This window comes from Anabrus simplex, chromosome 8, assembly GCF_040414725.1.
Source record: "Anabrus simplex isolate iqAnaSimp1 chromosome 8, ASM4041472v1, whole genome shotgun sequence".
Lineage (NCBI taxonomy): Eukaryota > Metazoa > Arthropoda > Insecta > Orthoptera > Tettigoniidae > Anabrus > Anabrus simplex.
This window is the reverse complement of record NC_090272.1, coordinates 196,436,962-196,459,825: the sequence shown is the minus strand read 5'-3', so window position 1 is coordinate 196,459,825 and position 22,864 is coordinate 196,436,962. Positions and strand designations below refer to the sequence as shown.

General features: G+C 37.3%; 1 protein-coding gene across 3 annotated transcripts in view; it reads left to right on the top strand.

Annotated features, from left to right (window-relative positions):
- Window positions 1-22,864, top strand: part of LOC136878964 (serine/threonine-protein phosphatase 2B catalytic subunit 2) — a 1,209,081-nt gene that overhangs the window by 1,167,734 nt on the left and 18,483 nt on the right. For 2 of the 3 annotated variants that reach the window (XM_067152610.2, XM_067152608.2), the window contains one exon: window positions 11,255-11,333. In XM_067152610.2, the coding sequence (XP_067008711.1) occupies window positions 11,255-11,333 (79 nt within the window). Of the gene's footprint in view, window positions 1-11,248; window positions 11,334-22,864 lie in introns of all 3 variants that reach the window. The other variant, XM_067152609.2, reaches the window with a different exon arrangement.

The window sequence follows — 22,864 nt, the reverse complement described above, 5'->3', positions numbered from 1 at the left end:
TTGGCTATGTGATACAAAGAACATGTCAATGCAGTCAAACATAAAAGGCATTTGGCAATGGGAGAGCATATGGTTGAAAAGAATCATAAATTGACATACATTTCTAATGACATGTAATTAATACATTCAGCCAAGAAGGGAAAATTCATGAATGTTTTAGAAAATTTAGAAATTTATCTTGCTCAAAAAAATCACTTTGAATCAAGTTTAAATGAAAGAAGTACAGATGAGAACCTGTTGTATGAACTAGTGTTTGATCATTTAAGGAAGGAAGAGGAAAAAAAGAAGATAGTGATAAAACTTGAAGATCTTAAATTTACTTAGGTATTCTCATTCAACAGCATCAAAATTTTAAAATTTTATGTAATGATAATTTTCATAATATGTCACCAATGTTTGCTTATTCATTGATAAGGTGAATTGTAATATAATACTTCTTTAAATGTTGAGCTAAACAAAAGATTCTGTGATATTGTTTTTATTCTTTAATTCGACTTCACTGATGAAGGAAATGTACAGTACTACGTTCCTGAAACATGTGTGAATAATTTTTCAATTATAAAAAGTGTATTGACAAACTGGACCAAACACATACTATTTTAAATAGTTTTTAAATGTTTTAATTCCTTGGAAGACAGTGAAGGATCTCTATGTCAGTAGGCACAGCATATGCCTTCACTGCCAGCTTAGCGATTCATTTTAACAGGGTGATCCATCTGGCAAAGAAAGCACCTAAAGACCTTCCATTTTCTTAAGTACTTGTCAGAGTTTGAAAGTAATTGCACCCCTTAATTTAATATGTTGATGACTCCAATGCTAGGTCTAGAAAACTGTTCAGATCCATTATAAAATGGAGTTAGCATTTTCTTGGCACTGGGGAAAAGCACTGCAAGTTTGACTACGGGCCTCTCTGTAACATTACTGAAAGTGAAAACAGAGATAGATATCAATAACAATTTTAATTGTTTGAGGTGAACATATTATCTATGTATACATTATATGTTAAATTGTGTTTTGTGATAAAACTTCTGTACACTGTACATCTTGCTGCTAAGTTATAATTATACTGAAGATGGGGAGTAATTTAACAATTTCCTTAACATCACAAGGGTGCACAATGGATGGACCCTAGACATTATACGAAGGTCTTGTTTGAAGATCACTACTAGAAGTGCAGACCCCCTTCTCCCCAGATCATTCAGATTACAAATTTCTGTAAGTTGTCGAAGTTTTTTGATACTTGTCTGTATCCAACAATGGTTGATAAGTAGTTTTTATTATACCTTCAGTAGACTTGTGTCATAGTTTAGTATTTTTGTTTTTGTTACAATGGCGAGGTTAGTCGGAAAGCCTTACAGTAAATTCCTTATATCAGAAAGATGTAAGCTTTTATCCCAGTTAAAGTTGTCTGTACTTAAACTAGGATCTCTACCTTTCATATAGAATGAAACTTGAGGGGGGGACACAAACTGTTTTTGCATCTGGAGTGAAACTACTTCATCAGACTACCTAGGAATAATAATAATAATAATAATAATAATAATAATAATAATAATAATAATAATAATAATAAAAACTGGGAAGTATGCATTCATGTATGACCAAAAAGAAACCATTAAAATACAACCAGTAAGACACAAAATATTTATCATCAATATACACATGGAACATATAGATATTTTATTGCTATTGACTTAAAAAGAGATCTCTATGAAATGTCTACAATCCCTCAGTCTAGTCTCCAGTATTGTGTAGAACTCCTTGCCACAGATGTGGAAGCCATAGTATCTCTGCAGCAGTGCCTTGTCTGGGTGGTGCAAATGGAGTGGTTTATTACCTGCAGAACTTTGGGAACAGTTTGGAATGCCACAAAGCAGTTCCTTCATATTCGGTATCAAATGGAAATCGCAGGTGCTTAATTTCGGGGTGGGGTGGGGATGATAGAGTACTTCCAGCCCCACTGTGCGTATAAATTAGCCACCAGTTGTGCAACATGCATCCGATCATTGTCCTGCAAAATGATGAGACGTCTGCAGAAGGTGTAATTACTTCTTGTGCAATGCTGGTCGCAGGTAATGTTCCAAAAATGAACAGCAGTACTGCACATTCAGTGTGTCCTTGGGGTATGTTATGCCGAGACACGTCGGCCACACACTCGTCTGTTGTTGGAGGCTGTGACCTACCATGCCATGGCTCTATAGGATAATTCTTAATCCCCGCATGCCTTATGAAGACCTTCATGACACAGTTGTGCTGTATGGCAATGATTACATTAAATTTTAATATAGCTGCACTGTTCCTGTTTTAAGAACATCCTGGATACTAACCGTTTGACCGATCTCTCACAGACTGCTCTATTTTTTGCAGCACAGTGTATGCGCAGAGCGTTGTATGATAAGTTTATGTACTTTGAGGTAGGTTTCGTACCATCCTAACGCGGATGTGTGTGTGTATGCAAGAAACACTGGTTCTGTTTCCTGGTGTACATACAACAGTGTTACCACCAAATAAGAAGAAACTCTTGTATTATGAATCCATATCATATCATCATCATCATCATCTGGAGCAGTTTCCAACCCCTTGCCTCTATGCTCTTCTTTACACCTTTCACCATCTGTCCCTCGGTCTTCTTCTAGGTCTCCTTTCCTTCAACTCCATCTCTAACATCTTTCTTCTCTCATTCTATTAACATGCCTATACCACTGCACCTTGATTCTTCTATCTTTTCCTGTAGGGGTACCTCATTTATCGTTTCCCGAACTCTCTCGTTTCTTACTCTGTTGATTCTCAATATGCCTTTGAAACTTCATTTCAACTGATTATATTCTATTTATATCCCTCTCCTTCATCACCCACGTTTCTGATCCATACGTCAGAATCGGCATGAAATGAGTCTTGTGGTACATCTCTTTTCCATATCAATCCTCCCACACTCTTAAAGAATCCTTTCTCTTTCATTGATTTCCGTTCTGTTTCTTCCATTTTCATCAATTACACTTCCCAGGTATTTAAAGCTTTCAGCTCTTTTCAACTGCTTCTCTCTTAATGTCATGCCATTGTACGTTTGGTTCTTGTTTCATGTTGTTACCAGCACTTCACTCTTTCGGGCTGAGAACTTCATTCCATAAGATGATGCAACTTCCTCCCGTACATTTAGCTGTCCCTGCACTTCATTCTCACCGTTTCCCCATATTAGTTAATCATCTGCAAATAACACTGCTTTCATTCTTCTCTTGTCAGTGGTCTGTGCTACCTTCGGTATAATATCATCCATCACCACTATAAATAGTAGAGGTGAGAAGGGACTTCCTTCCTTTACACCATTTGGTAACTTAAGCCATCGAGTTCTTTGGGTTCCAACTTTAACAAAGCTTTCGCTTCCATCATACGTATTTTTCACCCTTGTCACTATCAAGTATAGCTTAAAATTTGTGATTTAATCCATGGAATTCTCTTAACTTGACACCTGTCTTGAAGATGAGATGCAATCAGTACGTTGAATGGTCAGCCAGGCTGCTGCTTCTTCTTATTTTTCTTCTTCTATATGCCGTACTTAGCCTCCTGGATGTTAGTGATCAATATGGACAGTGTTCTTCTATCTTCAGCAACACGATAGTTATTCGGAGTCCAGTCTTGAATGTTCTTGAGACATGACATTCTTTTTCTCCCTATTGCTTGTTGTCCTTCAATTTTGCCTTTTAAAATGAGGTGGAATACTGGTGTTGTAGGAAAAACAATGAAGAGCATAAAGATAACAGTTGGTTGGATACCGTCTATCCTATTAGACCTGCTTTTGTGTTATAGTGTTTCTGCACAGAGATTTTAAGGTGATCTCTATCTGCTACTTTAAACTGCATATTTCATTAAAAGAAATAATTTTAGCTGTCCGCACATATACAGTTCTTTAACCATGTTTGTGGGTCTTGATACAGAAATCCGTTGAGCATGAAATATAAACGACAATAAATGTACGATGCACTTGGGAGTTGAGCAATTAGAATCTTTTGTGTCCCAGATAATATTGTCAGGAGCTTCAGAGGTATCACATTCAACTGGAAATGTTAATGCTTAATCATGTTATTGAATATGGAGGCACTAAACTGATCAAGGATTAGCGCATGAAGGTTGATGGTAGCATTGCAATATGGAGGTCAATGTCTATGTTGTCACGAATAAAACTCGCTCACAAAATCATTTGGTGAACTTCCATTGATGAAAAAAGTATACATCTAGAAGTTGAACAAGGGATGTATGTATTTATCTGGAATTACAAATGGATTTTGCTGAGGGAGTGAAAGTGAACAAGTCACTATGGGCAGCCAAAAGTTGTTACTGCCATCTAGTGGATCATTTGTGCCTGTTTATAAAAGATGAGATAATTACCTGCCAGGCTAATGTTCCTTGTCTGTCAAAAGTTTTGTTTGTTACTGCAACATCAGTGGTCTTTAACATGCCAACAACAATGACTTGTCCTTTGATAATCTACTAACTCAGCTGGGATTGTGAGTCAGATACTCTGCTGCTGATCCACTTGTGTTTCCAGGGTGAGGAAGTGTTTGGGTATAGGGGTAAGGGGGTAGCAAGGTCAGGTTTGTCTGCACATGTAACATTAGATAAAACTAGTTTACTCAGCACACTCCTTGTAGTTCAGATAGCCCAGGGAATAAAAAGTGAAAACATTAGAATCAAGATGGAAGATTCATATTAGAACAAATGTTACTGAAGAGAAAATAGCCCAAAAAATCTCTGTACTTAAAATAAATAATATAAGAAAATGTAAGGGACTAAGATTATTTATAGGACAGGAAACCCCAAGGTCTTTTTTGCATTCCTCTCAGACCTGAATAGATTGTGGTCAAACAGTATAAATAGGAGCACTGGTATTACCCTTGACAAAGCCTACTGAAAGGTGTGATAAAATATTGTCGATGAGACACTGCTGAACATAGCCGAACAGTCCAAAACCGTAATGACATTAATATTTACAATAATCTTTGTAACTAATGTTCTTAATATGTATTACCAATGGAACAGTATGTCTATATTCCTCATAAGTGTACTACATTTGTTACTGATGTATTCTTTAATTTTGTTCCATATTTTATCTGTATGCACTCTTTTTATCTCCTTTACTTCATATGTGTATCACCCTATCAACTTGCGGCGTGGTCTGTCTCTGAATCGGACTTGTGCGTGGTAAGTGATGATGTCTTTTTCAGCTTGGTGCAGTGGATGTAGAGCCTTTAGTGTTGTTATCGTAGCTACCCTTCTGTCGACAGAAAAGTCCTAAGAATGGCCATTTCTTACTGCAGTTTAGACTTCCATCTGACCTCCATGTCAATGTGTATGCATCTCTGTATTCAATGTGTAGAAGTCTATATGTCATTTGATGTTAAAAAGCAGTTTTTTGTGCTGTGAAATTTACTGAGTGAAAGGTTCTGTCAGTCTAAAGAAGCTAAAAAGTTATAAAAATGAATTTCATGTACAAGAATGTTTCAATCAGTAAAACTATTGCAAATCATGACTGCTTTTTGTAACTGGAGTAATTTTGCTTAAGGTCTTTAGTTGCTCTATAAATTTGCTTCATTGTTACAATTTAATAAGTAGGCTTATTTCTGCAGTGATAGAATATGCATTTTCTTTCACTGGTTAATAAAGTATTGATTTAAACTGTGTGTGTCAGTAGGATGATGTGCAAAGAAATGGACCATTATGATGTGTTTTTCTATGTAGATTGTCCCCTGTTGTCTGTAATGGAACATCTGTGAAACAAGCGACATGACCCTAAATAAGTTTTAAATTCCTTTTGTAACAGAACATTTTTGCCGAAGTTTATTACCCTTCAGATCTGAAAATGAGAGAGAGATAAATGTGTGTCCATTCTGTGTGGTGTTTGTCCCTGTAAAGAACTATTATGACAGTACCACTGTGATCTTTAGTGGAGTATTTTTGAAAAAGAAATACTTTTTGCATGGTTCTCAGCTCTGTACTAATTGTGCCCAAAAGAGACTTACTGTTTTCTACCCAGTCCAACCAAGACTTTTGGCTGGGCAAAACAGTGTGTGTTACTAACTAGTGATGTAGCTAATGTTTAATGGTAGATAGCTGCTTTGTTTTGTTGTTTCCTTTAGATAATAGGCATACTGTAATGACAGGAATTTGATAAATACGAGGTCAAGTCAGTTAATTTCCGGACTTATTTCTAAATAGTTTATTGTGTACTTTAGATACTATTGGCCCCCATCACCTTTGAAATAGTCCCCTTTTGAGGCTAGACATTGGTTCCACCCTGCTACCATAATTGGAAGCACTCCAGGAAGTAATTTTCTTACAGGGTGTTTGAAACGGATTGCTATTCAGTTTGAATTTCTTCCAGCGTATGAAATCTTCACCCCTTCAGCTGCATTTTCAGTTTTAAGAATAAGATGATGTTGCAGGGTGTAAGGTCAGATGAATAGGGATGATGTGATACCAGGGCCATGTTGTTCTTAGACAAAGACCTTCGAGATAGCAGAGCTGTATGGCGGGTGCATTTTTACGATGAATGAGCACTAATCAGTTGACTTTCTCCTCGCATTATGCCGTAGATGTTTTAAAACATCTATCTAGAAATGAAATGGTGTATAGCTTTTAGTGCGGGGAGTGTCTGAGGACATGTTTGGCTCGCCAGATGCAGGTCTTTTTGATTTGACTCCAGTAGGTGACCTGCGCACTATGATGAGGATGAAATGATGATGAAGACGACAAATATACCCAGTCCCCATGCCAGCGAAATTAACCAATGATAGTTAAAATTCCTGACCCTGCCAGGAGTCAAACCCAGTACTCCTGTGATCAAAGTCCAGCATGCTAACCATTTAGCCATGGAGCTGGACATCGATCTAGAAAGCAGCACCAACTGTTAGCAATCCTTGCGGATAGTCTGAAACATTTCTGCAATTGTTTCTGGCGTTGAAGTAGACACTGGCCAACGGATGTTCTGCCACCCTCCCTTTACAGTATGAATACCGCTCAAATGTCTGGACCTGTCCCAAAAGCCACCTTCTGTATAGCATTCTGAGGCTGTTTTACTTACCTTGAAGCAGTATAGTGTCTCACCCAATGCACAGAAGGTGGTTTTCAACACATCGACTAAACATAGCATGGTGGTGCTGCTTTTGGAAGGTAATGATGATAATGCTCCATAAGAGTACGAGAAATACAGTCCAGGAATTAAGTGACTAGACTTTGTAGCATTGTGAAGTAATTAGTGTACATTATCACGATTTCCTTTGATATTAGTGTTTAAAACAGTGGCACATATTCATAGTTGAATTTTGTTCCTTTATGACAATTTGCTTCATATTTCAAGTTACTACCATGCATAAATTAGAAAAATGGTTTTTGAATACTAAAATATGAATTCAGTATATTTAAATGGAAGGTTGCATACTAAAAAAAGAAAAGTAGCAGCTCAAATATTATCTTGTAAATGAATAATGTTATTAAGGGGAAAAGAAATTGTACATGTACTCTTGCTTCTTGCATGCATGTTCTATATATTAGTTCCTCAAAGATGTCTTTTTCCATATCTAAGGGTTTCTGTTGAAGGTCTAAGGAGATATGTTTTTCTGTGTATATGTTAACAACTATGTAAATTATGTATGTAATAGATTGAAAGAATAACATTTTATTACAAATTTCTGTTTGCTTTTGTTGCCAAATAATATCTTTTTGATTATTTCTTGTAACTTTCTTATGAAATCCTTCATCAGTTTATAATCTTAGTGTGTTTTGATATGAAAATATTTTCATAATTTCTGCAGAGTTCATTTGTATACATTAAATGTTAGCCAACAAATTTAGCTCACCTACTTGGTTTTCAGGGAGAAGTTTCTTCTTGCACTTGATAGGCTATGTTTTGGTTGAGTTCACAGCATTTCTAATCCAAGCTTTGCTCATAAAGTTATACCAATGATAAGTGCAGTAACATCTGAAATACATAAATAAATGATTTACTGTCATTTCAGTGAAGTACAGTAAATAAGTATTATAATATTTAAGTGTTGAATACTCTTTTGTCAGCTTTTAACTGGGTGGTGATGTTCTATCTACAGAACATTCTCAGAATCCAAATAATATATTAAACACTGTTACTTCCTGTGCACCATATCAGTGCTTTTGATTAATCCATTTGCAGTATAAAAACTATTCTTGTGGGACATTGCAAAACCATTTATATACTGTTGTTGTTCATGTTTTGTTTTTAGGAGCATCCTAGTTTTATGGATGGTTTATAAACCTGTTCTCAATATATAACTCTTTGTGTGGCTACTTTTAACATGACTTGGAGTTGGAAACTAACAAATTCGAACTCTTTGAAGAGAGAGGGTATCAGGTAAAGAAAGGAAAGGACCCTGAGAGAATTGAAGTCCTCATACTGTCGGGGACAGAAATGAATAGAAATTGGCCAAGATATGTTAGGAAACATGAAAACACAGGTTTGTTCTTTTTGTTGCTCACTCCTGCATTGTTTATCCTGAGCTGTTTCAATATGTTACTGAATCAAGTTGGTAGGAAAAGAACATGGGGCAAAACTTGATGATGATGATGATGATGATGATGATGATGATGATGATGATGATGATGATGATGATGATCAGTGGACACCACTGAAATTTTAAAAGGTAGAAATCGAGCAATCTTGGAGCTTTTATGATAATTATATGATCTAAGCTGTGAAACCTACTGTATTTAAGTGCAGCCCATATACCACAAGAATATCCTTCATAAATTTTACATGCATTAACTTCTGCATAAAATACCATGTCCTCCAAAAATATTGGCAATCGGTAACATGATTTTCACTTAATCTACATCCTCGTAGAACAGTGAACCTGTACCGAGATGGAACCACTACCGGAAAGCCAAGATGTCCTTCTGTGACCTGGACCTTGTCTGCCTTTAATTTTTCCCCTGGATGACCAAGTGTAGAAATTTGTACTTTGTATTACGTACAACATTGACACAATATTGAAGCTTTCTCCTCTTGATGCTTGTGAGGATTTTCATGTTGTGGTTGCATATTGATGGCTGTAGCAATACAGGTTATTCTGTGGTATGTCCACATTTCAAAAGCTTCTAGTTTTTTGCGCATGGTGTCTGTTAAAGTCCAAGACTTAACACCATACAGTAGAACATAGTTCACACAACAACGGAAAAGACGAACATGAAGAGTTATAGACAGATTACGGCATGTCAGTCTTTAGGACATCTTCCTGGAATAACTGGTGCACCCGATCCTAAGTAATTTTTCTTGGAAGGGGTCCTAATCATCATTGGGAAGGCTTCCAAGATATTTGAAGCTTGAAATCCTCTTAACCATCGAGCAGCCATTCTGAAGGATGCTAGGAATACCACTGCAGTTGTTTGTGACAGCCATCCATTTTGTCTTTCACATTCTGTCATCCTATGGCTGTACTTTTATCTACTATCTGCCGATCTGTCGGATGGCATCAGGACAGCAGCATTCAGCTCATCTGATATTGTTTGACTGATGCCATTAATCTTTGCTTCTTTGTCTTTCCCATCAGGGATGTAATGATGATCTCCTGTGAGTAGACATTGAAGAGCATAGGTGAATGAATGCAGCTCCTGTCAAAATGGACACCTTTGACAACACACCTGTTAGCCAACACTGAAGCGGTTTGGTTCCAGTGTAGATTTGCAGTTACTCACGTCACATCCATTGTCTCATTTCATGCAGGGTATAGATTGTCTTACCACGCTGAACAGAAGGGAATGCTCTTCGTAATCTATAACATATGTGAAAACATTGGTGTTACAGCTGTGGCATCATTGTGAAAGTATTTGAAAGCTGAACTGTCTCGCACCTTAACGAGAAACCAGAGATATGGTCTCTACGCTGTAGGAAGGCAATAAGACATGATTTGAGGTTTTTTGTTTTTTTTTTTGCTAGGGGCTTTACGTCGCACCGACACAGATTGGTCTTATGGCGTCGTGTGATTTGAGTAGATACAGCCTGCCCTTGCCAGTACAGCTCAAGGGTTACAGCACACCAGTCTAGACACTGGTGACCCAGACTAAGCCTTCCTTTCTGCATTCACATGTAAAACTATGATGCAAACAAGGAGAACTTTTCATATTCTATGGCAATAAATTTTGTAAGAATTTTAAGAGATATGGAACTGCCTTGCATTTTGTTATGCTATGTTTCTTAAGTCAACATACAGCAGTATGTACCTATGCAATTGAAATTTGTACTAAAATGCTTTTCCATGCAGTGTAATGAATGAATGTAATTTTGTAGTAGTGTATGTTGTGAGATTACCCCTGAGTTCCGTAGTCTATCCCCTGGCCATGCACTCTGTGTATACCGTGTTAGCTGTATCATATCACACTCGTGTGCTTTAATTGTAGGCTGCTATTTATAAACTTCACACTAGTCAAACTAACACAGTCTAGTTAGTCTATGGATCACTGAAACACTGTGGGAGAGGAGGATTATTCAAAAGATATCTTGCATGTGCTGCGAACTTGATTTGTTATTTGTTACTTCGGCATTTGCAATCTAATGTATTAGAACTTGAAGAGTACGTGGGTGGACATGTAGTTATCAATTTGGCCTAAGCCGACAACTTCATCTTAATGGCAGACTGTGCTGAAAGCCTGCAACCTAACATTTTGGAACCTTGAAAGAGGTGTGGGGAATATAAGCTTTTCCAAGACTAAAATGGTATATGTAGGGAAGAAACCTAAGTAAAGCAGTGGCAGTCGGCAATATATATTGAAAGAAATTAGCTCTGCTTCAGACCAATTTTGTTGATGTAAAGAAGGTAATGTACAAGACATTTAGGAAGTAGAAATATGATATTGAATGGGTTATTTTTATGGGATATTCTCACTATTTAGCGTAATTGATTTCTATGCTTTTGAAAAATTCTTAGGAGACAGGTAAAGAGAACCTGTTGCTTTATCATGGAAATAATGATTGCAAGATATTTTCATTGGTAGGGTTGATTTTAGTAAAATCTTGCTACAGTGTCCCACTAAATGTGATCTATAGGCAAAGAGTATTGTTAGTTGCTAGTTAGTCTGAACTCTGTTTGTGAATAGCACTCTTGGATGTTAGACTCTTGATGTAAACACTAGCGTAGAATGTAAAATGTGTTGGATGTTAGGATCAAGAAATGTTAAATAGTGTCAAATTTCTTATTTTTCTTGTTCTCACATCTGTTTTTGGTTTCAGGTGCAGCGGCTAACCTCCGGAAAGAAGTCATCCGGAACAAGATTCGAGCTATCGGAAAGATGGCCCGTGTATTCTCTGTGTTGAGGTGAGAAATATTTACTGTATGCACAAATTTTCTTGGGTGTACGAGGACGGTATGAAAAGTTCTCGGAATCGCCGCTAGATGTTGGTGCTAGAGCAACGAGGTTCCTGCGCAATAATCACAGATCCTTTGTGAGTGAACACGTGGCGCGTCAGTGCTCTAGCTGCAGGAGTGTGGTAGTGACGACTCTGTGTTGTTGTTCCCGCATAGTGATTTGTGATAATGGGAAAAACTGAGATTCGAGCAGGGATTAAATACTTTGTAAAGAAAGGTATGAAAGCAAAGGAAATTCATGCTGACTTTCAGAACACACTGGGGGACTCTGCTCCTTCATTTTCAACTGTTGCCAAGTGGATCAGCGAGTTAAATTTGGTCGGGAGAGCTTGGATGATGATCCGCGTAGTGGACGGCCAAAAAGTGTTATGACCCCAGAATTTATCGCAAAAGTGCATAAAATGGTCATGGAGGATCGTCGACTGAAAGTGCGGGAGATTGCTGAAGCTGTAGGGACGTCTTCTGAACAGGTATATTATATTTTAACCGAAGAATTGGGTATGAAAAAATTATCTGCAAGATGGGTGCCGTGGCTCTTGACATTGGACAATAAACGCACCAGATTAGAAATGTCCGAACAAAGTCTGGCCCGTTTTCAGTGCAACCAACAAGATTTTTTGCACCGGTTTGTGACTACAGATGAAACTTGGGTCCACTACTATACCCCAGAGACAAAACAGCAGTCAAAGCAGTGGAAACATGCCAATTCACCACCACCAAAGAAAGCAAAGGCAGTGCATTCAGCCGGAAAGGTCATGGCCTCAGTTTTCTGGGATGCAAAAGGCATTCTGCTGATAGATTATCTTCTTACTGGCCAAACAATTACGGGGCAATACTATGCAAACCTCCTAGACCAACTTCAGGAAAAGATACGCGAAACAAGGCCTAGTTTGGCAAGGGAAAATGTCATCTTTATCAGGACAACACTCCGCTACACACAAGTGTTATTGCCATGGCAAAACTTCATGAACTGGGGTACGAATTGTTGCCACATCCACCTTATTCACCTGATTTGGCACCATCAGACTTTCATCTATTCCCCAAGCTGAAAATTTTCCTCGGTGGACGGAGATTTTCTACAAGGGAAGAACTGACAGCCGAATTGGAGAGGTATTTTGCAGGCCTAGGGGAATCTCATTTTCGAGATGGGATCAAGGCATTGGAACATCGCTGGACCAAATGCATTAGTCTACAGGGAGACTATGTTGAAAAATAAAAGCTGTTCCACCGAGGTAAGATACTTAATTCTAGTACATTCCGAGAACTTTTCAAACCACCTACGTATTTCTCCCTTGTCCTCGCTCAGTAAGTTTCAATCAAATTCAAATGCGGAAGTCTGAAGTCTGGAATACGCTTTCAGTACTCTTAACATCTCATGGTTTAACTAAAATAAATAATAAAAAGTAGGTTTGTTATACTAACCATGCTAGTGCGCTGTGTGCTGTTGATAATAATTTGTTTTCAGTAGTTCTCATTTGCTAGATGATGGGATGATGGAAGTACCAACATTCGCCATAAAATACTAAGCTAATGATTTAGCAGTGCTATCATGTGTTAGTTACTTATTTTCTGTTGATGACTAACAATACTTGATACTTAATTTGAGAAATTAAGTATTATAGAGCATAATTGTGATTCCCTACATACATTTTTGTCATGCTAGTGCAAACTTTTCTCGGGACAGGAAAGTACTTGCCAGAGTGGCACAGATTTCAATAGCACCACACTTCCTTTCATTTGCCTCTCTTTCCTTCTCTCTTCATTTATATGTATAAAGTAAACATACATCTTTGAAGTAAATGATGTCCAGACTGAGCTCAATTTACTACTTTTCCTCATGTGTTTCTCTCTCTTTGGTTGGCAGTACTGCAGAAATGAATGCTGAAGCAGCACTGTTCTTCCTTCTATACTCTTGATTCTTTGCAACCTTAAATCCGTAAAATTCCACCTGTTTTTTTTTACAATTTGCTTTACATCACAGCGACACAAATAGGTCTTAGGGTGATGATGGGATAGGAGTGGGAAGGAAGTAACCATGGCCTTAATTAAGGTACAGCCCCAGGATTTGCCTGGTTTGAAAATGGGAAATTACAGAAAACCATCCTCAGGGCTGCCGACAGTAGGGTTCGAACGCACTATCTCCAGAATGCAAGCTGATAGCTACATGACCCAAACCACATAGCCACTTGCTCGGTAATTCCACTTTTATCTGCACTTCACGACGCAACACACAACAGAGTGAGGTAGGGAAGTGGAAACGTATTGATAGTGTGCAGGATCCACAGCTGTGATTGATGGCCTCAAGGCAGTGTAGTGGCAGGAAGCACCCAAGTTATACCTTCTAAAGAATTAACTTATGCTGTTTATTTTTCTCTTGTTAGAAACATCCGTACATCATCTTCGGTGAATGTCTTGAGACAGGTATCAACTGGACAGCCTCCATGATTCTCTGTCCTAAGCATTTTGCTTCAGTTGTTCATAGCTTCTCCTTTGTTTGACATCTGTTAACATTCCAACCAGTCTTCTTCCTCTTCCTTTTTTTCCATCTATTTTTCCCTCAGTCACCCTTTGTTGAAGACCGTTTCTACATAGTATGTGACCCAACCAGGATATTTTCCTCATCCTTATAGTTTTCATCAGGGATCTCTTTTCTCCTAATTTTCTTAACACTTCATCATTTCTCACTTTATCTGTCCACTTCACTTTTTCCATTCTTCTCCACAACCATATTTCAAAACTTTTCAAATACTTTGTTTGGTTCTTTTTTTCTTAATGTCCATGTTTCAGCTCCATATGACACTACACTGCACACAAAGCACTTTGCGGCGGCCAGTATCCAGTATTCGGGAGATAGTAGGTTCGAACCCCACTGTCGGCAGCCCTGAAAATGGTTTTCCGTGGTTTCCCATTTTCACACCAGGCAAATGCTGGGGCTGTACCTTAATTAAGGCCACAGCCGCTTCCTTCCCACTCCTAGCCCTTCCCTGTCCCATCGTCATCTGTGTCGGTGCGACGTAAAACAACTAGCAAAAAAAAAAAAAAGAACTTTGCGAACCTCTTTCTGAAATCAATAGACATTGCCTTAGATGTCAAAAGCCCCCTCACCTTTCCAAAAGATTATTTTCCCATAGATATCCTGCTTCTTATTTCTTCTGTACAGCTTTCATTCCATGTTAACAAACTTTCCAAATATCGCAATGCCTTTACTTGTTCTAATTTCCTTCCTTCTAGTGTTATATTAACAGCAATCTCCTCGTATCCTACTCTCATCGCCTTAGCCTTCCCAGTGTTGATCTTCATTCCGAACTCTCTCAATATTTTCCAACATGACACAGTTACATTAATATCAACATTATATTATTTTCAACCAAGACCACACCCATTGCAATCAATCAGTCAATCAATCAATCAATCGCCACTGATCTGCATTTAGCGCTGTCGCCCAGGTGGCAGATTCCTTATCAGTTGCTTACCTAGTCTTTTCCTAAATGATTTCAAAGAACTTGGTAATTTGTTGAACATCTCCCTTAGTAAATTATTCCAATTCCTAATTACTGTTCTAAAAATGAATATTTGCCTCAGTTTGTCCTCTTGAATTTCAACTTGAACCTCATATTATAATCCTTCCTACTTTTAAAAACTCCATTCAAGCTTATTCATGTACTGATGTCATTCCACGCCATCTCTCTGCTTGCAAATTGGAACATACTGATTAGTTGAGAGCAGCTCATCTCCTTACTCCCAAGTCTTCCCAGCAACGTTTTCGTAACACTGCTGTTTTGTAGAAAATTGCCCAGAACTTTCCTTTGCATCTTTTCTACTTCTCCAATCAAGTAATCTTGGTGAGGGTCCCATACACTGGAATCGCCCTCTAATTGACGTCTTAACGACTGACTTATACTGCTAGTTTTGATCGGCCCGCCGGTGACCTGAAGGAATTTTTTTGCATCTTCCGTTCATATTGCTTTGTGTCGCCCTGTGTTCGGATTGTCTATTCTAATCTATATTTTTACGCTGGGGTCACTTGCACGGCTTTAGTGAATGAATCCTACAATGTTGCTGCCTTCAGATGGCAGATTTTTGTTTAATACGAGGAGTTACCACCCTTCTGAGATCTTATGTAACCTATTCTTTTCAACATTGCTCTCAGGTAAGCGAATATCAGTTTTCAGATTTTTATTTATTGGAGTAGTTATTGATATGTTTATTATCTTCCGTAGGTAATACATACCTGCCAACTTTTACGGGTGAACGGTGTCATTTTACGACTTCGTGGACAAAAATTTGAAAAAAAATTTCGATAATCACTCCACTTCCGTGCAATCGATTGTTTGCGTAGGTCGAAGGCAAGTCCATGTTAGTCGATAACTCATTCTGTAATATATTAGCTTCATAGTCCGTATTGATAGTTCAAGCACACAAGTATGAAGAATGAGTTCTCCACCTTATCAATACTTTATTAACATAGTGTCAATATTATTTACATAAAAGGATAGTAGAGGTTTCGACCTGTAAATAGGTCATCTACAGCTGTTGAAGAACCTGCTTAATAGTGACTGTACAGAATAAATACTACTAAAATTAAAATTAAACAAGAATGCCATAAAATAAACATGAATGCCACTATTCTAAAATATACTTGAGGTACAGTTTTGGGGGTTAGAGGGGTTTTTCGTGGCCCCATGATTTCTACACATTTCAAAAATTAAATTTGCTGAGGTTGAAATTGGATACAATTCAAAGAGTTTATCAAGAATCACTGACATTCTGGTGTCAAGTTCGAATATCTATGTTGAATGCCAACACTATGTCCAACGGTTTTATGAGATGTTTCAAAGTGCATTGTTGGGCAGCAAATATGCAGGGACATCGTGTTCATTAGAATAAGAGGTTTAATAACCTGTTTACAGATACATAGCTCACTCTCAGTCTATATCAATGCTGGAAAACATACTAGTCTATATCAGACTTCCTTGTCGAGGTTTACGTTGCTGTGTGTGACATATTGAAATCAATGAAAGTGAGTTGTGGGTGCTCCCCTCTTCATACTTGCGTTCCCTCAGGTAAATTTAAAAATCTGAGAAAGACGAAAGGAAGGTAGGTATTAGAATAACTGATGGAGCATGCCTGTTAAATAGGTTGTGTACATGGTGTGTGTGTTTTTTACTTATGTGTGAGCTGAATATGTCTTCGAGCATAGTTGGGAGCGTGTTGCGCATTGTTGCGTATATGTCTTGTGGCTGTCGTGGCGTTAAGAATAGGAGGTGGTGGGGAGGGGGAAGCAGCTAGTGAAGGGGCTAGTGTGGGGTGGGGTGTGTGTGGGTTTGTGTTTGCTGATTCTTTTTAAATATGTGTCTTTTAGAATGGGTATGGCTGTGTTGAAAAGAATGTTTATTTTGTTGAAGTTAGGATTAGCGTATTGGTCCATGTTGATGTAAAAATCTTCCATTATATTGAGCAATGGGCCTGTGGGGTTCATATTTAAAATTTCCATGTCATTCTCGATATGAATGAATTTTTGCTTGTGTTCTGCAACATGTTGCCCTATGGATGAAAAGTGATTATATTTAGTGGCGTTGATGTGTTCCTTGTATCGAATAGAAAAACATCTGCTGGTGCGCCCAATGTAGCTGGCTTCACAATTGTTGCATTTTATGCGGTATACTCCTGAGTGGCTGTATTTGTTATTCTCATTGAGTGATTTAGTGTTGTGTAAAATAGAAGCATTATTACGTGTGGTTCTGTAAGCTATTCTTAGATTGTGTTTTTTGAAAATATTGGTTATGGGATGGATGTGGGTGTTGTTGAATGTAAAAGGTGCGTAGTCTTTCTTAGTTTCGCTGTTTCTGCTTAATTTCAATTTCGGTTGATGTTTTATTTTGTGTGTGATTTTGTTTATCATGTTTCTATTGTATTCATTATGCTCCGCTATTTCGTGAATAATGTTCAGTTCTTTTTTCAGTTCTTCCTAAGAGAGAGGTATGTTGAAAGCTCTGTAAATCATGCTGTAGTATGCTGCTTTTTTGCGTGCGTTCGGGTGAGTGGAATCAATTTTTATTGTGTTGGAGGTTTGTGTAGGTTTCCTTTAGATTTTGTATGTTAAGTGGTCTTCAGTTTTAGTGACAGATAAGTCAAGATAGTTCAAAGTGTGATCTTTCTCAGTTCCCATAGTAAATTTTGTATGTGGATCTATTTTGTTTAGCTGTTCAAGTATGTTGTTTTCATGTGTGGACCTGCTGTCTATAACAACGAAGATATCATCTACAAATTTGCACCAGAATTATATATTGTTAATTTTGCTAATTTCTGAGTGTTCTAAGTGATCTATGTAGATCTCAGCTAGTATTCCTGAAGCTGGTGAACCCATGGGAAGGCCTTGCTGTTTGTAGATAGTGTCGTGGTATCTAAAGTAATTATTGTTTAGGGCAAATTCAAGTAAATTAATGAATTAATCTATTTTGAGGATGGTTAGGTTACTGTGATTTTTAAAATTTGATTCTATTAGTCTTATTGTTTTCTGTGTGGGTATGTGGGGCTACATGTTAATGATATCATATGATGCTAGGGCGTGGTGTTCGATTTTCAGTTCTTTGGTGATACAGAATTCTATTGAGTTTCGTACTGATTTCTTGGCTAAGAATGTGTAGTGTTTTTTGGGAAGTGTTTGTGTGAAGCATGATTGTTTGCAAGTCGGGCTTGATCTATAATATATGATCGGTCTCATGGGTTCATTATCTTTGTGGATCTTATGATAGGCTTTCGCAGTTGGCAGTTATGGATTCATTATGGTCAGCTTTATGGTCTTGCTCGTTAAGGAGAAAGTGGGTGTTTTTCAGTAATATTTTTAGATGTCTTTGGATACTGGCAGTTGGATCTTTTCGTTTGATTTGAAAGGTGTCGTCTAGGAAACATTGTTTAGTTTTAGTGATGTATTCGTTTCTATCGATGATGACTGTGGTATTACCTTTGTCTGCCTTTGTTATTAATAGATTATTATGCTTAATTTTGTCTTTGAGTTTCCTGAGTTGAACGTTACCAGTTTTGCTTTTACGGCTGTTGTTAATCATGTTTATGTATTGCATAATTTCTTCTTAACCTTGTGTCTGATCTCATTGCGTAAATCATGGGGGACTTTATTTAGGGCATTTTCAGTTTCAGCGATGATGGTTGTGAGGTTAGGGAATGTTGATGTGATTACCCAATTGTGTTTAGGTCCTTTGCTCAGTATATTAGTTTCTGTTTCATCACAGTGCGTGTCTGTTAAATTCATGGTGGTTGGGTGGAAAGTGTGTTAATTCCCTTTGTTGTGTTTGAAGGTTGTGTTATTGACTTGTTTGTTTTCAATATGTGACCGTTTTAGTGCATTAAGCTTTCTATCCAATGTGTTCTGTTTCCAGATTGCTAGGTTAGTTATTTTGTCTTGGGTTATTTGTTGGAAATTGTCCCAAAAGCTATGTAGTAAAACATGGCAGGCTTCTAGGTGTGTTTCATAGAGTTTGGTATTGAGGTATTGTTTTTTTCCTATAGAGGAAATTTATTTCCTCCGTTAACCATATTTTGTTAGTCTTTTTCTGTGTGTTCCATGTCTGGTTGGTGTTCCTGTGTTTATTATTGTATCTCTTAAGGAAATTTGGTACTGAGTTACTAGACAGGCATTCTCATAAAAGGGCAATGTTCTTGATCACAATAGCTATTTTAATTTTCAGGTTCTGATATCTAAACGCAATGTTTTTTGTCTGGTTGGCTGAGATTCTATAATCTATTAGCTTCGTAGTCCGTATTGATAGTTCAAACACACAAGTATGAAGGATGAGTTCTCCACCTAATCAATACTTTAACATAGTATTATTATAACATTATGTACATAAAAGGACAGTACCAGTTTCGACTTGTAAATGGATCATCTTCAGCTGTTGAAGAACCTGCTTAATAGCGACTGTACAGAATAAATACTACTAAAATTAAACAAGAATGCCATAAAATAAACATGAATGCCACTATTCTAAAAAATACTTTAGATTAAGATATATACATATGGTACAGTTTTGGGAGTTAGAGGGCTTTTTCCTGGCCCCATGATTTCTACATATTTCAAAAATGATATTTGCTGAGGTTGAAATAGGGTACAATTCAAAGAGTTTATCAAGAATCGCTGACATTCTGGTGTCAAGTTCGAATATCTATGTTGAATGCCAACACTATGTCCAACGGTTGTATGAGATGATTCAAAATACATTGTTGGGCCGCAAATGTGGGGACGTCGTGTTCATTAAAATAAGAGGTTTAATAACCTGTTTACAGGTACATAGCTCACTCTCGTCTATATCAATGCTGGAAAACATGCTAGTCTATATTTATATCTATATCAGCCCTAAACAATAATTACTTTAGATTCCACGACACTATCTACAAACAGCAAGGCCTTCCCATGGGTTCACCAGCTTCAGGAATACTAGCTGAGATCTACATAGATCACTTAGAACACTCAGAAATTAGCAAAATTAACAATATATAATTCAGGTGCAGATTTGTAGACGGTATCTTCGTTGTTATAGACAGAAGGTCCACAAACGAAAACAACATACTTGAACAGCTAAACAAAATAGATCCACATATAAAATTTACTGTAGAAACTGAGAAAGATCACACTTTGAAATATCTTGACTTATCTGTCATTAAAACTGAAGATCACTTAACATACAAAATTATAGGAAACCTCCAACACAATAAAAATTGATTCCACTCACCCAAACGCGAGCAAAAAGTAGCATACTACAGCCTGATTTACAGAGCTTTCAACATACCTCTCTCTTAGGAAGAATTGAAAAAAGAACTGAACATTATTCACGAAGTAGCGGAGCATAATGGATACGACAGAAACATGATAAACAAAATCACACACAAAATAAAACATCAACCGAAATCGGAATTAAGCAGAAACAGCAAAACTAAGAAAGACTACGCACCTTTTACATTCATTCAACAACACCCACATCCATCCCATAACCAATATTTTCAAAAAACACAATCTAAGAATAGCTTACAGAACCACACGTAATAATGCTTCTATTTTACACAACACTAAATCACTCAATGAGAATAACGAATACAGCCACTCAGAAGTATACCGCATAAAATGCAACAATTGTGAAGCCAGCTACATTGGGCGCACCAGCAGATGTTTTTCTATTCGATACAAGGAACACAAGCAAAAATTCATTCATATCGAGAATGACATGGAAATTTTAAATATGAACCCCCACAGGCCCATTGCTCAATATAATGGAAGATTTTTACATCAACATGGACCAATACGCTAATCCTAACTTCAACAAAATAAACATTCTTTTCAACACAGCCATACCTGTTCTAAAAGACTCGTATATTAAAAAGAATCAGCAAACACAAACCCACACACACCCCAGCAGACGCACCACACCCCACACTACCCCCTCCACTAGCTGCTTCCCCCTCCCCACCACCTCTCTTTCTTAACGCTACGACAGCCACAAGACATACACGCAACAATATGCAACACGCTCCCAACTATTTTCGAAAACATATTCAGTTCACACGTAAGTAAAAAACACACACACCATGTACACAACCTATTTAACAGGCTCTCTCTATCAGTTATTCTAATACCTATCTTCCTTTTCTTCTTTCTCAGTTTTTTTAATTTACTTGAGGGAACGCAAGTATGAAGAGGGGAGCACCCACAACTCACTTTCATTGATTTCAATATGTCGCACACAGCAATGTAAACCTCAACAAGGAAGTTTGATATAGACTAGCATGTTTTGCAGCATTGATATAGACTGAGAGTGAGCTACGTATCTGTAAACAGGTTACTAAACTTCTTATTCTTATTAACACGACGTCCCCATATATTTGCTGCCCAACAATGTACTTTGAAACATCTCAAAACCGTTGGACATAGTGTTGGCATTTAACATAGATATTCGAACTTGACACCAGAATGTCAGTGAATGTTCATAAACTCTATGAATTGTATCCAATTTCAAGCTCAGCAAATATAATTTTTGAAAAATGTAGAAATCATGGGGCCAGAATAAAAGCCCTTTAACCCCAAAAATGTACCATATGTATATATCTTAACATTAAGTATTTTTTAGAATAGTGGCATTCATGTTTATTTTATGGCATTCTTGCTTAATTTTAATTTTATTAGTATTTATTGTGTACAGTCGCTATTAAGCAGGTTCTTCAACAGCTGTGGATGACCTATTTAGAGGTTGAAACCGGTACTGTCCTTTTATGTAAATAATATTGACACTATGTTAAATAAAGTATTGATTAGGTGGAGAACTCGTCCTTCATACTTGAGTGATAACTCATTCTGTGATATGATTGGTATTTTTAACCGTGTGTTGTTTGTGTCGTTATTGGAATTGAATTTAAAGCCGGTATAACAGTTCTTCAGTGTGAATCTTAGGTGTCGACAGGCGCTGGTCAGCAAATTCTTTGTTCTGCTCCGTTCGCTTGTTACAATTTAACCTATATTCTTTGACCACATGAATGTTGTTCTTTCTTCATGAAGTTGGCATTCCTTGAATGTTTTGGCCTTTTTTAAGGTTACGACATATTTTAATGACATGTTTGAGTTTTTGTGTTATAACTTTGTGCTTGGCAGTTTCTTGTATTCGTTGGACTAATTGCATTCGTTGCAGTGACTGGGTGCACCGTTATTAGCGAAGCCCATTAAATTATAAAGTAGAAGAAGAATTTCACACGTGTGTGTGATTTTTTCTTTGTTCATGAGGTTGGCGTCGTGTTCATTTAATGGTTTAAGACTTTGTGTGCTTTGACATGTTTTAATGAAGTGTTTGACTGCCTTGAGTGTTTGTTATAATTTTATGTGTCTTTCAGAGGTCCAGTTTCCTTGCGATGTTTCAGTAGATATCAAGACATTTCTTCTCAGACATTTTCATACGCTATATTCGTATTGTAGATTATTATTAATAAATCCAACAAGAAACAGTACTTGATTCAAAATCAAAGAAGTGATGATGAGTTAGTTATTGGCATTCAGACTTCGAACATACTGAATGGTCTCCGGGATACTGATAAATTCCTTTTCTTTTAATCAGTGAGAAACTACTTTTGTACTGCCTGTGACTATACGATGAACAAGTTTCTACTCAAGGACGATGTGTTAAAGCATGCTCAAGTTGGTAAGTTAGACAACATTGAAGATGTGCAGTTTTCTTCCATTTGTCTTTTCTTGGAAAATTTTCCATCATGTTATGCAAGGAAGAGAATGAAACTACAGATGAGGTGGTGAATGAGCTTCAGAGGCAGTTCACAGCTCTTTAGACTGATGACACTTTGATTGCAAATTATGATGCTGCAAGTGATTCCATTTGGGCACAAATATCAAGAATTCGTGGAGCCGATGGGCTTCTTAAGTATAACCGAATGTCTAGAGTAATGCTCTGTATTCTCACCATACCCCGCAG